The sequence below is a fragment of the Sebastes umbrosus genome, chromosome 7, assembly GCF_015220745.1.
Source record: "Sebastes umbrosus isolate fSebUmb1 chromosome 7, fSebUmb1.pri, whole genome shotgun sequence".
Classification (NCBI taxonomy): Eukaryota; Metazoa; Chordata; class Actinopteri; order Perciformes; family Sebastidae; genus Sebastes; species Sebastes umbrosus.
The window spans coordinates 27,236,808-27,255,798 of NC_051275.1; the positions used below are offsets into that span (position 1 = coordinate 27,236,808).

An 18,991-nucleotide genomic window follows, 5' to 3' on the forward strand; every position below is an offset into this window, starting at 1 on the left:
TATTGTCATATTCTACCGAAATGGCCTGTGTTGACCAATATAATATTATAAATATCATAAGCGTTTGCAGTCCAAAATGGTGGCAGCGTCTGTTGTAAAAAAAAACACCGGAGTTTCGTCTCTTTGCTTCTGTACTCTAGAAGGGAGTGAGTCCGCAATAGTGATGTGTCGGTCGCGAAAAAAAAGAGCCGGCTCCCGACCGAGAGCCATTTTTATTTATTTTTTAATTTTTTAAAATTAATTCAAGGCAGAATGATAGGATGATCTCCGCGCCACAGGTACTCCATGCACTGACTGTGACTGAATGTTGTGTTAATGACGTCCGTGCGACCAATCCCGTGATGACAGACAAGGATCATACCATCAAGCAGCGAGCGCTGACGGTCTACAGGTACAGAGCAGGAGGGAGAGGAGGAGAGAAAGAGAGAGGAGCGCGGTTCGCGAATAGCAGACAAGATGAGTGACAGTCGGAAACAAAGCAGCATGTCAAATTATGGTATTCTGGAAATTATAAGGTTTAGTATAATTATATTTAATAATTTAAGTGATATATGTGCACACATACTAATCATTGGTCAAAACAGCGCTAAATTTGGCTGAACTATAAAAGGCAGAAGTGTTAAAACGAAGAGCCGTTTGGGAGCCGAAAGAGCCGGCTCCTCTTGGTGAGCTGAGCCAAATGATCTGGCTCACTAAAAAGAGCCGGAATTCCCATCACTAGTCCGCAAAACTGTGTGAACTCTCGCGAGAGAGATGAGGAAAGGGCGCCGGGCAGCAAGTATCGCGAGAGTTATGCTAGTACATTTCTTTTTTTTTATTGAACAAATTCAAATTTACCAACAACATGGCTCATAGATCATTGCATTAGAGTAAAAGGACAAGGTGCAGACAGAACAAGAACAAATAAAATATGTAAAATTATACATGAAAATAATGATAAATTAAATTAAGGGCTAGGGTTGTACCTGTAATTCATATTCTTCTATTATAATAAGAAGTTTCAATGCATTTTTGTTTTTCATGACTTTAAGGGCTTTTATGTAAGAAAGAAACTCTGAATGAAACACATTAAACCTAGGTTTCACTTTCATATACTTGGATTTGTGCAAATAAAATTTTCCAAGAATGAGAATGTTATTCACCAGAAAGTCATCTTTGTTATTGTCCATGACAAGACCATAAACCATGTCCTTTTGAGAGAAGTCTCCCAGATGAGACCATTTTGGGGAAAGGGGCCATTGAATGTTTATGTTGACAAATTAAAAAAAAAAAAAAAGTTTATTTTTTTTTAACGTTTGGTCATTTCAACCTAAATCAGCCTATTCTATGTAAAAAATAATAGATAAATCAAATAGTCAGTCACATTGGAGCAAAACGCGGTTTATTTTTCAAACGGTGGACCGGAAGTTGTCATCCTAACCCGTCTACCTTGACACCAGGTGTGTCGCCTCCCCAATCAGTGTGGCCCCCCACCTGTCTGTCTTTATTAGCGGCTGTCCGCCGGGCAGCATGGCTGCTCTCTCTCTCTCTCTCTCTCTCTCTGCTCCAGGCCTCCGCCGACCACCGTGGATAAGTAGCTGCAGCGGCCCGGCTCAGGAACTCTGTCTCCGGCTGTGAAACATGGCCAGGACCGGTTTCTGCGACTCCAAGCCTCTGCTGGACTTACACAAGAAGGTGAGCATCCTCTCAGTGAGTGGCACCCAGGGAAATAAAAAAAAAGTTTAGTGTTGTTCCATTTTTAAGTGCTTAAAATGAGAAGAGGTATTCTTATTTTTCACTCTTTTAAGTTTAAATAAAAATATTATAATATATAAAATATTCCTCATTTATTTTCTAATTAATTGATGGCAGATAGGCCTAGACCAGGGGTCAGCAACCTGCAGCTCTAAAGCCACATGCGGCTTTTTAGCTCCTCTCCAGTGCCTCCCTTTGGACTTGTAAAAATGGAAATGAATAACTGTTTTTTGTTTACATTTTCATTTTTATTTATCATTGTTGTAGATCTAATGTACGATGGAGTATTAGGGCCACATTGAGGAAAAAAATAAATCTGAGATTTCAAGGATAAAGTCATAATATTACGAGAATAAAGTCATGATATTACGAGAATAAAGTCATGATATTACGAGAATAAAGTCATGATATTACGAGAATAAAGTCATGATATTAAGAGAATAAAGTCATGATATTAAGAGAATAAAGTCATGATATTACGAGAATAAAGTCATGATATTAAGAGAATAAAGTCATGATATTAAGAGAATAAAGTCATGATATTACGAGAATAAAGTCATGATATTACGAGAATAAAGTCATAATATTAAGAGAATAAAGTCATGATATTACGAGAATAAAGTCATGATATTACGAGAATAAAGTCATGATATTAAGAGAATAAAGTCATGATATTACGAGAATAAAGTCATGATATTACGAGAATAAAGTCATAATATTACGAGAATAAAGTCATAATATTACGAGAATAAAGTCTTAATATTACGAGAATAAAGTCATAGGTTTAAGAGGGAAAAATCGTAGTATTATGAGAATAAAGTCATAATATTATAAAGTTGTAATTTTACGTGTTTATCTTTTTATCTCGTAAAGTTATGACTTTATTCTTGTAATATTACGATTTTTATTCTCGCGCAGTTATGACTTTATTCTCGTAATGTTACAACTTTTTTCTCATATCATGACTTTATTCTGTAAATCTCAGATTTTTTTTCCCTCAATGTGGCCCTAATACTCCGTAGTACATTTGCTCTTTGGCCCTCACTACATAAGACTTATATACTTAGACTATTAACTGTGTTACCTTCATCACAATGCTGAAATGTTTTGCGGCTCCAGACTGACTATTCTTCATGTAACATCCACACCTATACACCTATAAGCGTAGTTTTTTTTTTAACAACAATTACATTGTAAGTGGTGAAATTGCTGGACATGGGATTGCACATTAACCTTCAATGTTTCCTACATTAATTAAGGTGATTTTAGACCTTTTAACAGACTTTTTTATGTCCAACATTTCGGACATTAGGAAATAAAGATTTGCCTGAGACAACTTGGCACTACGAGTACTATGTCTGCCATTTCTTTTATGAGTTTGATATATGCATTTTCTTTTTTGGGTTTGATTAGGACACATCCTGAGGATTTCAGATTGGTACTGGGTGTGATTGGCTTCATATTGCAATATATTCCAGAAGTCTGAAATGCAAAAAAAAAAAAGACCCACATTGGGCGGATTCACCCTACTTTTGTTTTTAATTACATTAGCTATTGTTTCTCAAACTCTACACACTGCTCTGCTACCTGCTTTTCAGGAAAGTAACTGCATTCACCTGCCATGATCCCAGGTGTCAGTGAGCTGCTGATTAGATCACAGATGAGTGGAGATGGACCTCAAGTGAACCACATTCATTTTGTGTCATTACTGTCCACTGATAAGTGATGTTCATACAGAGAATGACCTGCAGTCACTATCAAAGATATCAGACTTTTTTTATGATCACATCAGTATCAGTAAGACTTTGTATTGTCCCTGCAGGCGGATGAGAGGCGAGCCCCATTAAGAACCTGGTCTACTAACACCTGTGGGCCTATAGATCGCTGGCAGCCTGTGGAAGTAGACGAGTCCACGATGGTCCCTGTCAAAGTGGAGCCAGAACGCAGATGGGTATGACTTCTTTCCTGCTTGTCATCTTCATCCAGCACATACTACAGCGTCTCTGTCATTTTAGCTCTAGTTTTAACTACTATTTGGTTTAGAGCATTAAGAGTATTAACCCATTTGTGCCCGAAGACTATATTTAGTATTATCAGGAAAAATGCCACAACATTTGTTCCGATTGGTTATAAGTCTTGAAATTTGGTAAATCACATGAAAAATCACACTTTTATTAAAGGGACTGTATGGACGTTTTGTTACACTTATAAAAGTTTTTCAATATTTTTTTTATTGCCAATGTGTGAACAGGTTGTAATCTAGCCTAAAAAACAAAGCCTTCCACAACTTTCTGGGTATCCTCTATCAGTCTGGGACGTTTTTTCCGCAAAAATCCAACAGATGTGACATCATGCGCGCTTACGAGTGCTTTTACTCTCTTCAGCTCCACCCAGAGAACACTTCTACCAAAGGAAATTAGGTTTCATTAGTGGGCACAAATAGGTTAAGTCATTTTTTTCCTGTCATGATCATAACAATCCCACTTTAAAGTGCATGTGTGTAAGGTGTTGTCTCTTTGCAGGAAAGGAGGTTATCAACGCAAACAAGCGAAGGCATCATCATGGGGTTTCATGAAGACAGTTTAACACACTCAGCTGGTAATCAATACCAAAGGCTTTCAAACGTATTTTCAACCCAAATAAATGCTCTTGATATAAATCAGAATTACAGTACAGGATTGTTTTCATTGTGTAAAATGAAATACAAGCAGTCATTTTGCATGATGAAAAGTGGGATTCAGTGCTCAGATGGTGGCAGATGGTTACTTTATCATGTTGTAAAAGACAAATGATTTACTTGCATGTTGTGTCCTCCTTTCCGTCCTGTATAGCAGATGGGTGTGTGGAGGAGCCGGTGCTTCTGTACCCTCATGGGCTGCAGGGTCTACACAGCCTTCAGGCACTGGTGCCCAGCCTGCTGCGCCTTGAAGTGGAGGCAGCGCTGGAGAAACTGGACCTCATATGGGACCGGGAGTACGCCTGGGACATGTTCCTGGATATGATGGTGAGACATCATGAGCAGAGATCACTAAACAGCTTCATGTGTTTATGTAATGTTCTCTAAGGAAGGAACGTTATCCCTAAAATGTGCTGTATGCAGTCCTCCCCACATATAATTGAGGGGCAGATTGGCACAAGTACTTATCGTGTTGCATCTCTTTAAATATTCAGTGTGTGCCTCCTGTTTTCTGTTTTCACCCTGCAGAGAACTCAAACACAAAACTCTTTTCCCAACGCCGACCTGCCCCGGCATTTTACTGACGCCACTCGTGCTGTCCTGGTGGACTGGCTCATTCAAGTACATGTAAGTCTCTCTGTAGAGGGAGGGTTTCTTCTTCCTCAAAGCAAAGTTGGTCTAAGTGTTCAGTCAGGAAAAAAAAATTAAAGTCTGTTAACTTGAGAATGAGGCAACATTAAAAGAATTAGATTGAAAAAGTGTATTTCCTAAAATGCCACTTTATTTATGAGATTAGGTGAGATTGATACCACTCATCTGTACAGTAAATATTAAACTACAGCTGGTTATCTTAACAAAACAGCACCTCTAAAGCTCAATAGTTAACATTTTACCAACCAAGTAAAATTGTGGTTTTGTTGGTTTCAATCTTGATTGCCCGTTTTATTTCCTACCAGGAGATGATGCATTTTCAGGAAGAGACCCTCTATCTGGCCATGCACCTCCTCAACCGCTCCCTGCGTCAGATCAAGGTGACCACAGTCAACCTGCAGCTCCTTGGCATGGTTTGCCTCTTCCTGGCTGCAAAGAAGGAAGAGTGTCTACTCCCTGAGGTAAGATGGCTCAGCCCTCCCTCCCCAAATAAAAAAGCTACAGTATAGTTAAAGGGTTAGATTGGGTGTTTTAAAGTGGGGTTGTATGAGGTACTTATCCATAGTCAGTGTATTACCTACAGTAGATGCCCCCAGTTTGGAGAAACCAGAATATCTAAATTATCCTGGATTGGTTGTTTACTCTTAGTAGAGCAAAACTTATGGATTCATTTTTATTTATTCTTAGCTAGTTATAGACTTAAAGCACTAAAACTTGTGACTGGCAAGTTTGTAGCTTTAATGCCCAGAGAAATTCATAATTGGGATATGAATCAAACTTTTTTAACCTTGAATGAGTGTAGCAATCAGTGACAACCAAACATCTTGTCCCTTCTCTAACAAAAGACACATTTTTTCTTTTTTGTGCTTCTTCTCCCAGGTGTCTGGACTCTGCTACTTGATGGACCACACCTACACGAAGCATCAGCTGCTGCGAATGGAGCGCAAAGTCCTCTTGGGGCTCAACTTCGATCTGTCCTACTGTCCCCCTCTGCATTTCCTCCTCCTCCTCGCCTCCATTGCTCGCTGCAGTGCTAAGGTAAATGTGCATTATGTCAAGTCTCTTTCTGTCAAGTGAGGTTATTGTGTGGAGATCTGAAGTGTCGTCTGTGCCACCAGGCTGTGTGGATGGCTCGCTATCTGCTGGAGCTGTCTCTCCTGGAGGGCCAGTGTGTGGTGTTTCTGCCCTTGCAGCTGGCGGGAGCGGCCCTCTGCGTGTCCCGCCAAATCCTGCAGGAGCCCCCAACACCAGAAGGGGAGGCTGCATGGTGTTTGGCCTCCAGCGTCCATGTTGGCAGGTGTGAAGATGCACTCCCCTCATCCACAGTGCACTTTTGATCGCCTTTACCCCTGGCATCATCGGCACTAGTTACTGAGCTCTGGCTTTTTTTGTGGTCCTAACTTCCAGGTGTTTTGTATTAGTCAGCATGCATCCTACCTGTCAGTTTTAAATCTGTATGCTTTGTGTTTTTCAGTGAGACTGCCCTACTGAGGATCATGCAGATTCTGGCCAGTGCTGCAGCCAAGGCCCACACCCGAGAGACTTGCGCCACTTTTATTAAATTCTCCTCCCCAGAGACCATGCAGGTCAGCAGGCACCCGGGTCTAAAGAACGCCGCTGGTCTGCTGGGTGTATGCACTTGACAATTCTGACCCCCAGAAACGTAATTATATGCCGAAGCCTCAAGGTAGAGATGCTAGACCAGTATCACCTGAGGACTCCTGTGCGGTCCAAGCCTCTGACCAAGGCTGTATATTCTTTGCTGTGGATCCTGAGGAGTTGCCATAGAAATGGGTGAGGAAGAAGTGTGGAAAATATTGATGTCAAACATGGTTTGACAAAGGAATGATTTAGCCAACCCAGTAGCACACCTGTTTTATGATCTTATCTAGCAGCTGATATAGAAAATATTTGAATTGTATTGATGTGTCCTTGTCTTGTCATTTTGTGAAGAGGATGTGGGCTGTCTATCAAGTTATTTTGAAAAGTTTTAATGTAAAAATAAAGTGTCTGCTGCCATGTTTTGAGTTTCAGCTGTTTATTTTGCACAATTTCTACAGTTCTACATGACGGCAGAGCCATTCCCACTCACATGTGCAATCAAGCTGACACAGCTGACGGGCTCAAAGGAGTCACTGTAGAGAATATTGGACAGCTGGTACAGCAGCTATATATCAAGATTGTTTCTTTTCAATAAATGTGAAGAAACAAATGCTCATTTTGCACACCGTGAATATTATTAAACTGCATATTTTCTGTACAGAATTAGTTTTGTCCTACATCTATTCCATAAAAGATGAGCTCTCCCCATTTGCAATTGTGTATGCAGGCTGATTTCAGCAAGCAGTTTGTTGGCACAGGCTAAATGTGTGCAAATCTGTGGTCACTGGTCAGCTGCTGTTTGGAATAAAACCCAGCAACATGACTGGAAACTGCAATTCAAGCTACTTTGATTTTTGCTGAAGCCATCTTTCTCTTTTTAACTTGATCCCACGTGTGATCTTTACCAAATATGAAGTCTTGTTTGTTTTTTTATATATACTTTATTTAGAAAGTTCAATACAGTAGTTACATAAACATGTTCAGAAAAATTCACTGAATATATTCATAGTATTAAAATAACATAATTTTTTACAACAACAAAAAAATGTAAGTAAAGGAAAAGATGAATAAAAACAAAACAATTGGGGTCTGTTAAACAATTGGAATAAATTTGAACTGTCTAATCATCAACTTTTGAGTTTCAAGTTTTCAATCATACTCAAATATTTTTTTAAAATCAGTATCTTTAAAAGTATAAAAGATAAGCATTGTAGTTCTTATCATTTTATGAATATATTTTACTAAAATATTAATCAAATTATGTAAATTTCATCTGCTGAAAAACTGGGATTGTTAAAAGTGAGTAAAATCTCAATCTTTGTAATATAAAGTCTTGTTTTTATAATACTTTCTTTATTGAACGCAAGCACATCAACAGAGGTACAAACAGATACATAGACAATTGAATACAAAATAATAATTACATATACATTTCATAATGCCAGAGTTTGTTATACACATCATATAGTCATTTAATGACTTAAAGGTCTTAATGCTGTTCTTTCTTTTTATCATTTATTTTCTTAATTTTATTTCAATTTTGATTGTTGAAGTTGTTTTCTCTAATGTACTTAATTAGTTTGTCTATAAGCTCAACTACTTAAAAAATGGTTTATAAACTATTGTAATTATGAACTGTAAATTGCATATATGAAATCAACCTCAAAAAAAGGGAAACAAATAAAGTATAAAAAAAACTAAATTCCAAAATTATTAGTTTCAGTATTTCCCTTCACTTGTTATAGACTTTTTCAACTTCCAAAAAAAAAGGTCTTAATGGCTTCTTTGTTCTTAACGTTGGGTAAGATACAGCTGCAGCTGATTCAGAACGCTGCTGCTAGAGTCCTCACTAAGACCAAGAAAGTGGATCACATCAGTCCAGTTCTGAAGTCTCTACACTGGCTGCCTGTATCTCAGAGAATTGATTTCAAAATACTGCTGCTGGTTTACAAAGCACTAAATGGTTTAGGGCCAAAATACATTTCTGATCTTCATGTTATGAACCATCCAGACCTCTCAGGTCATCTGGATCAGGTCTGCTTAGTGTCCCCAGAGTCAGAACTAAACATGCAGAAGCAGCATTCAGTTTTTATGCACCAAATATCTGGAACAAGCTCCCAGAAACCTGCAGGACCGCTCCAACTCTCACTTCTTTTAAAACAAAGCTTAAAACTTTCCTGTTTGCGGGTGCCTTTTATTCTGACACTGCACTATAACTTTTACTTTTTTGAGTTTTATGCAATTTTAGCTTCTATCCTAGCTTTTATTTTTAGCTTGTTTTTATTTTCTAATCTTTAATGTTTTAATGTTTTTATGTTTTTATAACTGTTTTAATTATTTCTTAATGTTCTTTTGCATTTTGTCGCAATGTTCTTGAATGTTTCTGTAAAGCACTTTGAATTGCCCTGTTGTTGAAATGTGCTATACAAATAAAGCTGCCTTGCCTTGCCTTGCCTTGCCTAAGATGGTGCTATATTGTTTGAATTTATTAATAAAGTGTAGGAAAGTTAGCTTGGTTCCTGATCGAGTATTACATTTTCAAAAAAAAAAAAAAATTGTAGGACATACAGCATGTTATTTTCAATATAGACACATTTATTTCAACATTCATCTTAAGTTTGTAGAAAGTTGGCTACATCAATCCAGAATATTTTTGCATATATATATACAGTGAAATAATAGATGGGAAATACTCTCTCTGTCTTTCTAACACATGTTTTACTGGATAAATTATATCTATTAAAGACACTTCTCTTTTTGTTTATTGTACACTTCCCTTATCCCTGTGCTGCTGCAGCCTGATTGGCTGTCGTAGTCGTCTCATGGACCAATGAGCGCGCAGCAGCAGCAGCAGTGTGTTGTGTCTGGTAGGAGGTCTAACGGCCGTCTGGGTTCATCTGAGGTAACGGAGGACAGTTATGATCTCGCTCACCGGTAGGCCTCTTTCTTTCACTCTCTTCTACCTACCTTCTACCTATAGCTTCGACTAACATAACATTTCGATATTTATTGTGTTTTTTCACTCCTTTTTTTTGTAACATTTTGGTGGTCACCTCAAACGGCCTCGTAAAGCTAGCTAGAGTTAGCTCCTTCATTAGCCACCGGGATTTCAAAATAAAAGCGGGGAAGTTGCTTATTTTGGATAACGCTCAGGTAAGTCCTGATTCATGATTGTAAAAATCAAGACTATTATAAATTACGGTGAATTTTATAACACTAGGTGGTATTATTAACAAAACGTCCCTTTTGTGTGAAGGTGTGTTTTATTTTGGAAACCAAACCATATATGGTGTTGCCAGTTCTGAGGAACTTGACGGAGGTTGCCAAATCGAAAACCCCCCCTTTTCATTGGAGCCTTATCTCTTGACAAAGAGAGGAAAATGAATCATTTTATTACTGTAACTGACAGATAACTATGTAAATATGACACTGCAGGTTAATTTTAGCGTTGCCCAGTGCAAAAAAAGTGATTGCAAGTGTGAAAACCACCGTTATTTGGAAGTATTAGCTGTTAAACATTTGAAGGTAAGTTTATTTGTCCACTGCAGATATTAATGTATTGGTTTTGCTAACTTTCTATACTTCCTATTCAAGCACTCTCTCTTTTAAAACGGGTTTTGTCTTGCACACAAGCTGTTAAAGCTGGTTAAAGACACATCATTTCGTTTAAATTTGAGCAACCACTTGTTTATTGTTTTTTTATGTGTGTTTGCAGCCAGTGTGAGAGGAAGTCGTGTATCTCGAAGTTGAGTGTTACATAATAAGGGTGAGGGTGGGAGGGAGGGGTGCTGCTGTTGCAGATGAGAGGCGAGATGTGCTGCCTTCACTGCCTCCAGAAAATATGAGAAGTACGTTGTTGAGCGAACACAAAATGACCCGAAAGAATACATTTTAGGTTTCAAGTTTCAAGTTTATTTGTCACATGCATTTAAAAGTACAGTGAAATGCAATGAAACGCATTTTACCCTGGCTCTCTCTCAGCCATTAAAATCTATAAATAGTACACTAGATAAATACTACAATAAATAAGACAATACCTGAGAATAAAATGATAAAACAACCTAAAAAACATCCATAAAACAATCCACAGCTCTGCATTCATTTAGTGCTACTGTTCAGTAGTCTGACCGCCTGATACTATAATACCATAATATTTTATTGTCAGACAGGTCTGAAATTTGTTTTGCATCACAGCAGCTCCATTTGCAACATCACAGAAAGATTCAAGATTCAAGATTCAAGCCCTTTATTGTCATTGTATAGTACAACGAAATTAGATTGTGACAATCCCATAGGTGCTAAAAAAGATAATACAATAAAAAAGAGAGTGCAATAAAAGAAAATATATATAAATGATAATACAATAGATAATATAAAAATACAATATGTATATTGATGAGATGACAGTTTTGCCAGATTACAGTTTTGCCAGATTATTGCACAAAGTGTCCATCAGATAATTATTCTATGACGTGGTGTTTGTCAAAGGTGGAGAACACTGGAGTTTGTACAACTGATCATAAAAGTCAAAATATCAATTGCAAGCCCACTGCAGAGCTTTACATGTCGCAGCAATGTAGATTTTGTAGCAGACATAAAAATGGGAATATCAAGTGCATGGCTTCATTGTTGATTTTTGTGTCCTTGTATCATCCCTACTACTCCTACTGGAACCAAAGAGCTCATGAGGGAGAGCACAGAGCAGTATCTTATGTCGTTCAGGGTCAACTGAGGTGATCTAGCTGATCATTTCCCCAGCTGATTCAGCCACCCATGCACCACCTTTTCTTTTGTATTTGGATTTGCACTTTGACCATCAGATATAGGATATCTAACTCCTTTTGGAAGACACAGTTGCACACAAAAGAGTGATTTATAAAAAACATTTAAAATCAACTGACTGACCAACCATGTCATACTAGCTCGTCGTGAAGGAGGCTAAATAATGCTCATGCCCACGAGTCTCTCCTTTACAGACATGCCCACTTTATGATAATCACATGCAGTTTTGGGCAAGTCAGCACACTGACACACTGACAGCTGTTGTTGCCTGTTGGGCTTGAGTTTGCCATGTTATGATTTGAGCATATTTTGTTTACGCTAAATACAGTACCTGTGAGGGTTTCTGGACAATAATTGTCATTGTTTTGTGTTGGTAATTGATTTTCAATAATAAATATATGCATACATTTGCATAAAGCAAGTATATTTGTCCACTCCCATATTGATAAGAGTATTAAATACTTGAAAAATAATTAATTAATCGTGATTAAATATTTTAATCCATTGACAGCCCTAATATAAACCCATAGTAATGTTCATCAATATATCAGTTGAAACTTTATTATTTATTTGTTTATTTTGATACCCCTCCACAGACATATTTCAATTCTCAGGCATTTCTTAAAGACCATTAGCAGACACACATGTGAGGATACAGTATGTGGAGTGCCATTTTGGCTGCTACGCCTTTAAGATGGATAGTTGTCAGATAGTTGCGTGTGAGAAAAGAAATGGGAATAAATTAATGTTTAACCCTAACTTAAACAAGCTGCAGCAATCTTGTAAAAACACAAATTAACTCGGAGCTCCATGTCTCTGCCTGTTAGCTTGAATTACAGCATTTTATTTAGGTAAACGGTGTAACAGGCTCTTTATCTCTGTGGACTCAAAACAACACATGACCCTTGCATTCCACTGGCTCCCAGTAAATACATGTGTGTGCCCACATGTACACACATGCACAAAAAGACGAAAGAATGGGGACAAATTTGTCAAATGTTTATGTTTTTTTATTCAGATTTCTCATGAGCTTAAATAAAATGTATATATACATGGAGAGTTTTGGTACTGTCTCCAGTTACCTGTCACTTTGCAATGCTATTCCTCTGAGTACTTGTACTCAGTACAGTGCTGTACACTGTACTTATACTGTATTTGCAGACTGCTGGACCATTAAGGACATGCTGTTAAAAAGCTACGTAGCATTAACAGCACACAGTCTTTTAATGAAACTGAATGCTGCCGATAGTGATGTCAGTGCATACTATCTATTCAACTCTGTGGTTAGTATTGTCATCAAAGGCATTTCAATAATGGTGCATTCAAAATGTGCCTTCATTTCTTCAAATGATACCAGTAAGAAATAAAAAAATAATAATATGTAACTTTTTAAATAATTTTAAGCAAATGGCAATATTAATTTGTATATTTTGTATTGTTTTGCATCTAAAAGAGTTTAAAAAATAAAATGAAATGTTCTATACAGATGGCGATTAGAGGCTCGATCCTATTCCAGCATGCAATGGGTGATATGCACAGTACAACCAGGAGAGGTCTCCTAACCAGTCCATCACAGTGCTAACACAGAGCTCTGTCTCATGAGAGCAAAAGATTTTTTGTTTTTACGCTGTCCATTCAGAGACTAACTACCACGTATTCTCTCATTAGGGTCCAACATGCCGAAGGAGCAGTCTTGCCTGAGCGAGCACGGTCCATGTGTTTCATCCAGCAAGAATGCTAAAAATAAGAGCAACCGTATGACTCTGCTGGCAATACGTGATACTAAAGACACAGACGACTCCAGTGGAAGGGACTCCCGCTGCAGTTCAGAAAAAGACTCTGGATACTCTGGTGAGTAAATGTAGTAAAAATGAAACCAGAATAAGTGTCAAGTTATTTATTGTCAAATCACAATTACAGAAGAAATTGTTGTCAATGAAAATCTTTGGTCTCAAGCTCCCCCCCAACAGTGCTAATTAAGTATGTATAAAAGAAAATCACACAAGTATAAAACAAAATGAGAATGTAAAACATAAAATAGTGCAAGTTAGAATATAGAGATAAAATATAATAATATATGATGTAAAGTTATATAAATTTTACCTTGCAGAATGCTGGAGTATACATAGAACCCCACTTCAAAAAATCAAAATGAATCCTTTCAGTTATTTCCAAACTTAGCACAGCTAACTTTGACTCAGCTAGTGCTAGTGTTCACATTATTCAAAACCTTATTCATTAGCTTCAATTAGCTTGCTTTGGGTAACCTACGTCACTGCTTTTTGCAACAGCTAAAGTTGATGGTTGCATATTTTGACATAAGGTGGAAATACATAGCAAGGTGTTATGAAAAACTGCGACAATTTGTAACTCTACCAATCTATGTCACAAAAGCTGAACTATCTCTTTGTGCATGGTGTCAGTCAGCATGTATTTCTTGTTCCTACTTCTCTGCAGACGCCTCAGACTGGCAGCAGACAGATGTGGAGGACCAGCAGAGCAACAATAGCCAGTCCAGAGGCAGAGAGCATGCAGAAACTTCACAGCCAGGTCAAACCGAAGACCTTGGACATGGGAATCCTGGGGATCCTACCCTGACACCAGCAGGCCGCGAGCTCCCACCCATCTACATCATCAATAACATGGTGCTTAAGCAGGTAAGACAGGTATAAGCACAGACAGTAAGGGTTACACACTATTCTTCTGCTGATAGTGATTATATTAAGCTGGAAGTGGAAAGGTAAGGAATAAGGTAGTATACACCAGAGCCCATGCACAACCAGAAATGCAATGTTGTAAATCAAGTTGCAAAGTGAAGCTGCTAAATGTCAGGCATAGGTCAGGGTGACTTGACTATGACAGTAAGAATGGCAAGTATTTGAATACTCTCACTTATTTTTGTGAGTGTTGACATTTTTTGCTTCCATATATGGCAGAGGGATAAGAAGAGAGTTTTCATTATGCATCTGCCAAAAACGGGGAGGAAAGAGAGTCAATTTAATATCTCCCTATCTTACAATGTGATTCCTTTTAAAATAAACTAAATGTATTCATACATAAATACTGTGTTTAATGGGGGGGGGCTTGATTTGTCTTGAGTATCGTGATTTTTTTTAAAATGACTTTGTAATCTGGAATCAATATTATTGCTTCATTTTAGTCCATACCGAGGTAGAGGGAAGTTACCGCTTTTATTGTTGTAGTCTGAGTAACATGACGTCATATCCGTTTCAAGAAAAACAAAGCCGAAGCGAGAAAGCAGAAAATTGCGGACTGTCCGAGATCCACAGGGATACGACCTGCACCCTCACATTTTAAATCCAAAGTGGTAAACAAATTATGGATATACTTTGGGTTTCAAACATTGTCAGGAAAAGCAGAGTTGACATGGCTAAAGCTGCATGCTAACTCTGTCACGGACAGGTATCGTATGCAACCCAACAAGTGTCCGTAGTGCTCAACCGCGGTTTAGCCAGCCGTCACTCTCATCTCCGTGGTCAAATTGGCTGACGCTACAACTGTAGAGAACCCATTACTGACATTTATGTTAAATGCATTCAAATGGCCCCGATGAAGCTGACCATGGATGTATAAAGAGAACAGAGCTGACGGTGAGGGCTAGCGACGGAAATAAGATTAATTGGTTTATATTCACAAGAAGTTTAAAACATGCTACCGGTGTCCCTCATATAATAAAAAGAAAATACAACTAATTTGTGAGGGAAATGTCTTTATTCTTTAATTTTTATGTTGCTGGAAAAAAATGAAATAAATTATTCATCACAATGACTGATATTTGAGTTGAAGCCATCTCTTACTACACACATGCTGGAAATCAAGCATTTTTTGCATATTTGTTTCTTGAAATAGCTATATTTTTGAATGCTTGAGGTGCTATAAAAACACATTTCTCCATAATTCCTGACAATGACTGATATATTTGACTTCAGGACATCTCTGACTGATTAATTGAAATAATTAATTAAGATATTTTTCAAAGTAAAAGTCCCTAGAAGTGAATGATTCAACTTTTCCCCCTGGTCTAGTATTAAAAAAGTTAACAAAAACTACAATAAATCAAAATATCTAAAGCAATACTTGTAGAATCGCAATACAAGGGATAGACACTAATACTTTTACGCACTGGCCCCATGCCCCATTTGGTGGCCAAAGTACATTTTTGGTGGCCCAAAATATATACTTAGGTAAAAACAATACAGAAAAGGCAATTTCACTCAAACTTAACACAGTCTTTCTTAACTGTGACATCAACAGAATGAAAAAACTCGCGGCCAATTAGGACACTCCAATAGAAAACAACGCAATCAAACCGATTTTGGCGCCGATGCTCGCTCGCGTTACATTCAGTACATAGTTTATGGTTAGGACACGGACACCATAATCTCATTGAGACACGCAGTCTCAAGAGAGACCTGATAAAACTTGGTGGCCACAGTAACTTTTTGTGGCCACGGGCCATCGGGCCTTGGCTAATGTCAAATCCTGACTATTTGAAAATCGCAATAAATAGGGAATCGGCACCCACGTATCATGATGGTATCGAATCGTGAGATAGGCGTATCGTCCCAGCCCTAGTGTTTAATCTATGTCTCGTACTTGCTTCCCTCCTCCTCCCTGTCCCACCAGCCGGACATGATCCAGAAAACAGCTCAGCTGCCCTCGAGAAATGGAAGCAGAGAAACCGGTAGTTCTGGCGGTGCCAATATGATCCTTTTCCAGCAGCCTCGCTTGTTGCCGGCCTCCGTCCATCTCCACAAGCCCTTGTCCAGGAAGACCAACATCACAGGGAAGAAAATAAATTACCTGCCCATTCTCAACTCCTATCCCCGCATTGCGCCACATCCCAGCAAGAAGCCCGCTGATAAATCTTCATCGAATGATGAATCACAGAATCTGAGCAAGAGGGTATGCACAGAACATGACAAACCTGTGACTAGGAGTCTACCTGAGCAGCACCTTAATAAGCAACCCAAATTATCAGTCTTAACCTCTGGGATGCCGTGTTCCTCTTCAACCAGAGATAGTCGACCCTCCACCAGTCCCACTACTGTCTCCTCCAGTCGCTCCAGTCTGTGCACCACCTCCTCAATCCTCTCAACCAGAGGACTTCACAGAAACAGCACCACCAGTACTCGCCACAACCGTTTCCTCAACACAGTAGAAATCCTCAGACAATCGGGTCTGTTGGACATTACGCTGCGCACAAAGGAGCTGATGCGCCAGAGTAGCGCCACCGAGCAGAACATTACCCAGCTCCGCCAGCACACAGAGCTACTGTGTCAGGCTGCCAGCAACCCCGGCTGCAGCCTGAGAGATATCGCAGCCTGGGAACATCTACACCGAGCCATGGCTGAGTCTGGCAGCTACCCCAATCTCAAAATCCTGGAAAATTTTCAAATCCCGTGTGATCCAGATTCTGCCAGTCAACCAGCGAGAATTTACACAGGTGAGGCCAGTGGGCCGCTAGCTGCTGATGAGAGCTCAGGGGAGCCACCGTTTCGCCTTCTCACAACTATACCGGACCCAAATGGAGATAAAACCTCAGAGAAAGTCACCTTTATGCCTCCTGACAGTTCTACTGGTTAGCGCAATATGCAGTGCCTTTAAAGGGAGAGCGAGTACTCAGGGCTATTTTTTATATTATGTGTGGCTTTAAAGGAACAGTGTGTAGCATTTAGGGGGATCTATTGGCAGAAATGGAATATGATATTAATAAGTATATGTTTTCTTTTGTGTATAATCACCTGAAAATAAGAATCGTTGTGTTTTCGTTAGCTTAAGGCCCAGACACACCAAACCAACATCAAAGAACTAGTGACGACAAAGACCGACTGTTGCGTCGCCCCAGGTCACCTGTGTCTTGGCCAAAAAAGTTGCAGTCAAACACTGCAAAGATTACAGCCGACGGCCAATTAGTACGTACGTTCTGCGCCTGCGTGAGAGGAATTAATTATCCACACCAGCAGGAGGCGGTAGTCTGTATTTGTCATTTAAAAAGGGAAACCAGAAGACTGAGGACGGCGGATATACAGTACAAGCCGTTGTCATGATACGAACATGAAGTAAAGCGGCGTTTGCCGACCATTTTCACACCACTCTCACTCACCACTTAGCTTCATTCCAGATGGCCATGTCACTGTGAAAATATCCAGAGCCTTGTTTCTAACCTGACCCGCCAGATGGTTTGTTGCACAGAACCATCTGAGAATCCGTCATTGGAGACAGTTTGGAAAAGGGCAGTCACTTTCAAAGAATTCTTGGCAGGTGATTGGATGAACCATCTGTCAATCAAAATCATGCCGAAGCCAGTCAGGAGAAGAGAAAAAACATCTTTTCCATCGAAAAAAGCCTTCAGTGTTGTTCTTTGCTCTTCTTTCAATGAAGAAATAATCTCCAGTTCTGATGTAACTGATGCTAATGCAGCATCTATGATAACTTCTTCAGGAGCCACCATTGTTGTTTAGAACATGTCGCCTCATACACACCTAAGCCACGCCTGGAGATACCATTAGCTCCTCACAGGACGCTGATTGGTCCTTGAACTGGATTACTTGAAGCCTGGCAAGATGGATTTTCATGTGATATGTAATCCTGCGATTCACACGTGACATCGTGAGAATCCAGCTGCCATGCAAGGTAGCCATGTTGCCATTTGCGTTTTTAGGTTTTCGTGTCAGCCACCGTAGTTCTCCTACACACTTGGCACACGGGAGAAGTTTCAGTTGTTTGCAATCTGCAACTTCACCGCTAGATGCCGCCAAATCCTACACACTGCACCTTCAATGGTTATTTAAACCTAGTTTTATAAGGATTGCGCAAAATATCTCCGCAGGTCAAAGGGAATCCAGGAATGACTCGAGGTTAGTACTTATTGTACATGTTGCAGTACAAGTTTTGTTTGTGTTACAACAGAATTAAGTGTTTGGCATCTGAACGCTGATCCTGAATGAATTCACTCAAGTGCAATTCAATCCAGAGGCCCCATCTTATATCACCACTGCAGACTTTACAGAACCACAGAGATGAGTGGAGGGTCTCTGCTTGTGAGCCACTTAAAGGATTATGTGGAAAATAAACTGTTTCCCCGGGAGGCAGAGGAAATTGGCTAACACACAGGTGTACATACAGTATATACAGTATCATCACTTCAGTTGGTTGTTTCGCCGTCACGATGAATAAATCCATCTCCTGGTAGATAAATGTTGTGAAAAGGATTTCTTATAACCTGCTGTACCTGAGAGAGAGCCAACAGTCCACACAAGGTGATAAACATTATTAGTGCCTTCAAAACGACACAGCTGAAGCTAAATGCTCCCAGAAAAATGTCACTTTAAGGAAACTCGTTGCACTTGAGGCCCAGCTGAGCACTCAAATGCTGCAGAGAAAATCTTTCCATAACATCACAGACTGCACTACACTGGACTGCTGCAAGGACTTCTATCCAAATGCTCATCAACAAAGCCTTAAAAACTCTTTTTCACTTGATATTTTTTGCATGACCAGAGCACATCATCATCGTCCCAT

General features: G+C 39.2%; 2 protein-coding genes and 1 long non-coding RNA gene across 6 annotated transcripts; 2 read left to right on the forward strand and 1 right to left on the reverse strand.

The window, feature by feature from the left end:
• Positions 1–1,449: 1,449 nt before the first annotated feature.
• LOC119491641 (cyclin P) lies at positions 1,450–7,083 on the forward strand. 2 transcript variants are annotated; one of them, XM_037775796.1, is made up of 9 exons: positions 1,450–1,674; positions 3,557–3,685; positions 4,257–4,332; positions 4,569–4,738; positions 4,940–5,038; positions 5,368–5,523; positions 5,942–6,100; positions 6,181–6,359; positions 6,537–7,083. In XM_037775796.1, exons 1-9 carry the CDS (start codon positions 1,621–1,623, stop codon positions 6,703–6,705), a joined length of 1,191 nt encoding a protein of 396 aa, XP_037631724.1. In that variant the 5' UTR covers positions 1,450–1,620; the 3' UTR covers positions 6,706–7,083. The 2 variants fall into 2 exon arrangements, with proteins under 2 accessions (XP_037631724.1, XP_037631723.1); XM_037775795.1 differs by having other exon boundaries at positions 1,451–1,674; positions 4,566–4,738.
• A 2,384-nt stretch (positions 7,084–9,467) lies between these two features.
• Positions 9,468–17,221, forward strand: si:ch211-132b12.7 (uncharacterized protein LOC564531 homolog). Of its 3 annotated transcripts, none has more exons than XM_037775792.1 (4): positions 9,468–9,598; positions 13,115–13,297; positions 13,904–14,103; positions 16,094–17,221. In XM_037775792.1, the coding sequence occupies exons 1-4, from the start codon at positions 9,583–9,585 to the stop codon at positions 17,051–17,053; spliced, it is 1,359 nt and encodes a 452-aa protein (XP_037631720.1). In that variant the 5' UTR covers positions 9,468–9,582; the 3' UTR covers positions 17,054–17,221. The 3 variants fall into 3 exon arrangements, with proteins under 3 accessions (XP_037631720.1, XP_037631721.1, XP_037631722.1); XM_037775793.1 differs by lacking the exon at positions 9,468–9,598 and adding an exon at positions 9,620–9,817; XM_037775794.1 differs by lacking the exon at positions 9,468–9,598 and adding an exon at positions 9,857–10,189.
• On the reverse strand, positions 15,481–15,820 carry LOC119491643. Its single transcript, XR_005207632.1, has 2 exons — positions 15,682–15,820; positions 15,481–15,589 (listed from the first exon to the last, which is right to left on the reverse strand). It is a non-coding gene; the product is annotated as an uncharacterized LOC119491643 (long non-coding RNA).
• Positions 17,222–18,991: the final 1,770 nt, after the last annotated feature.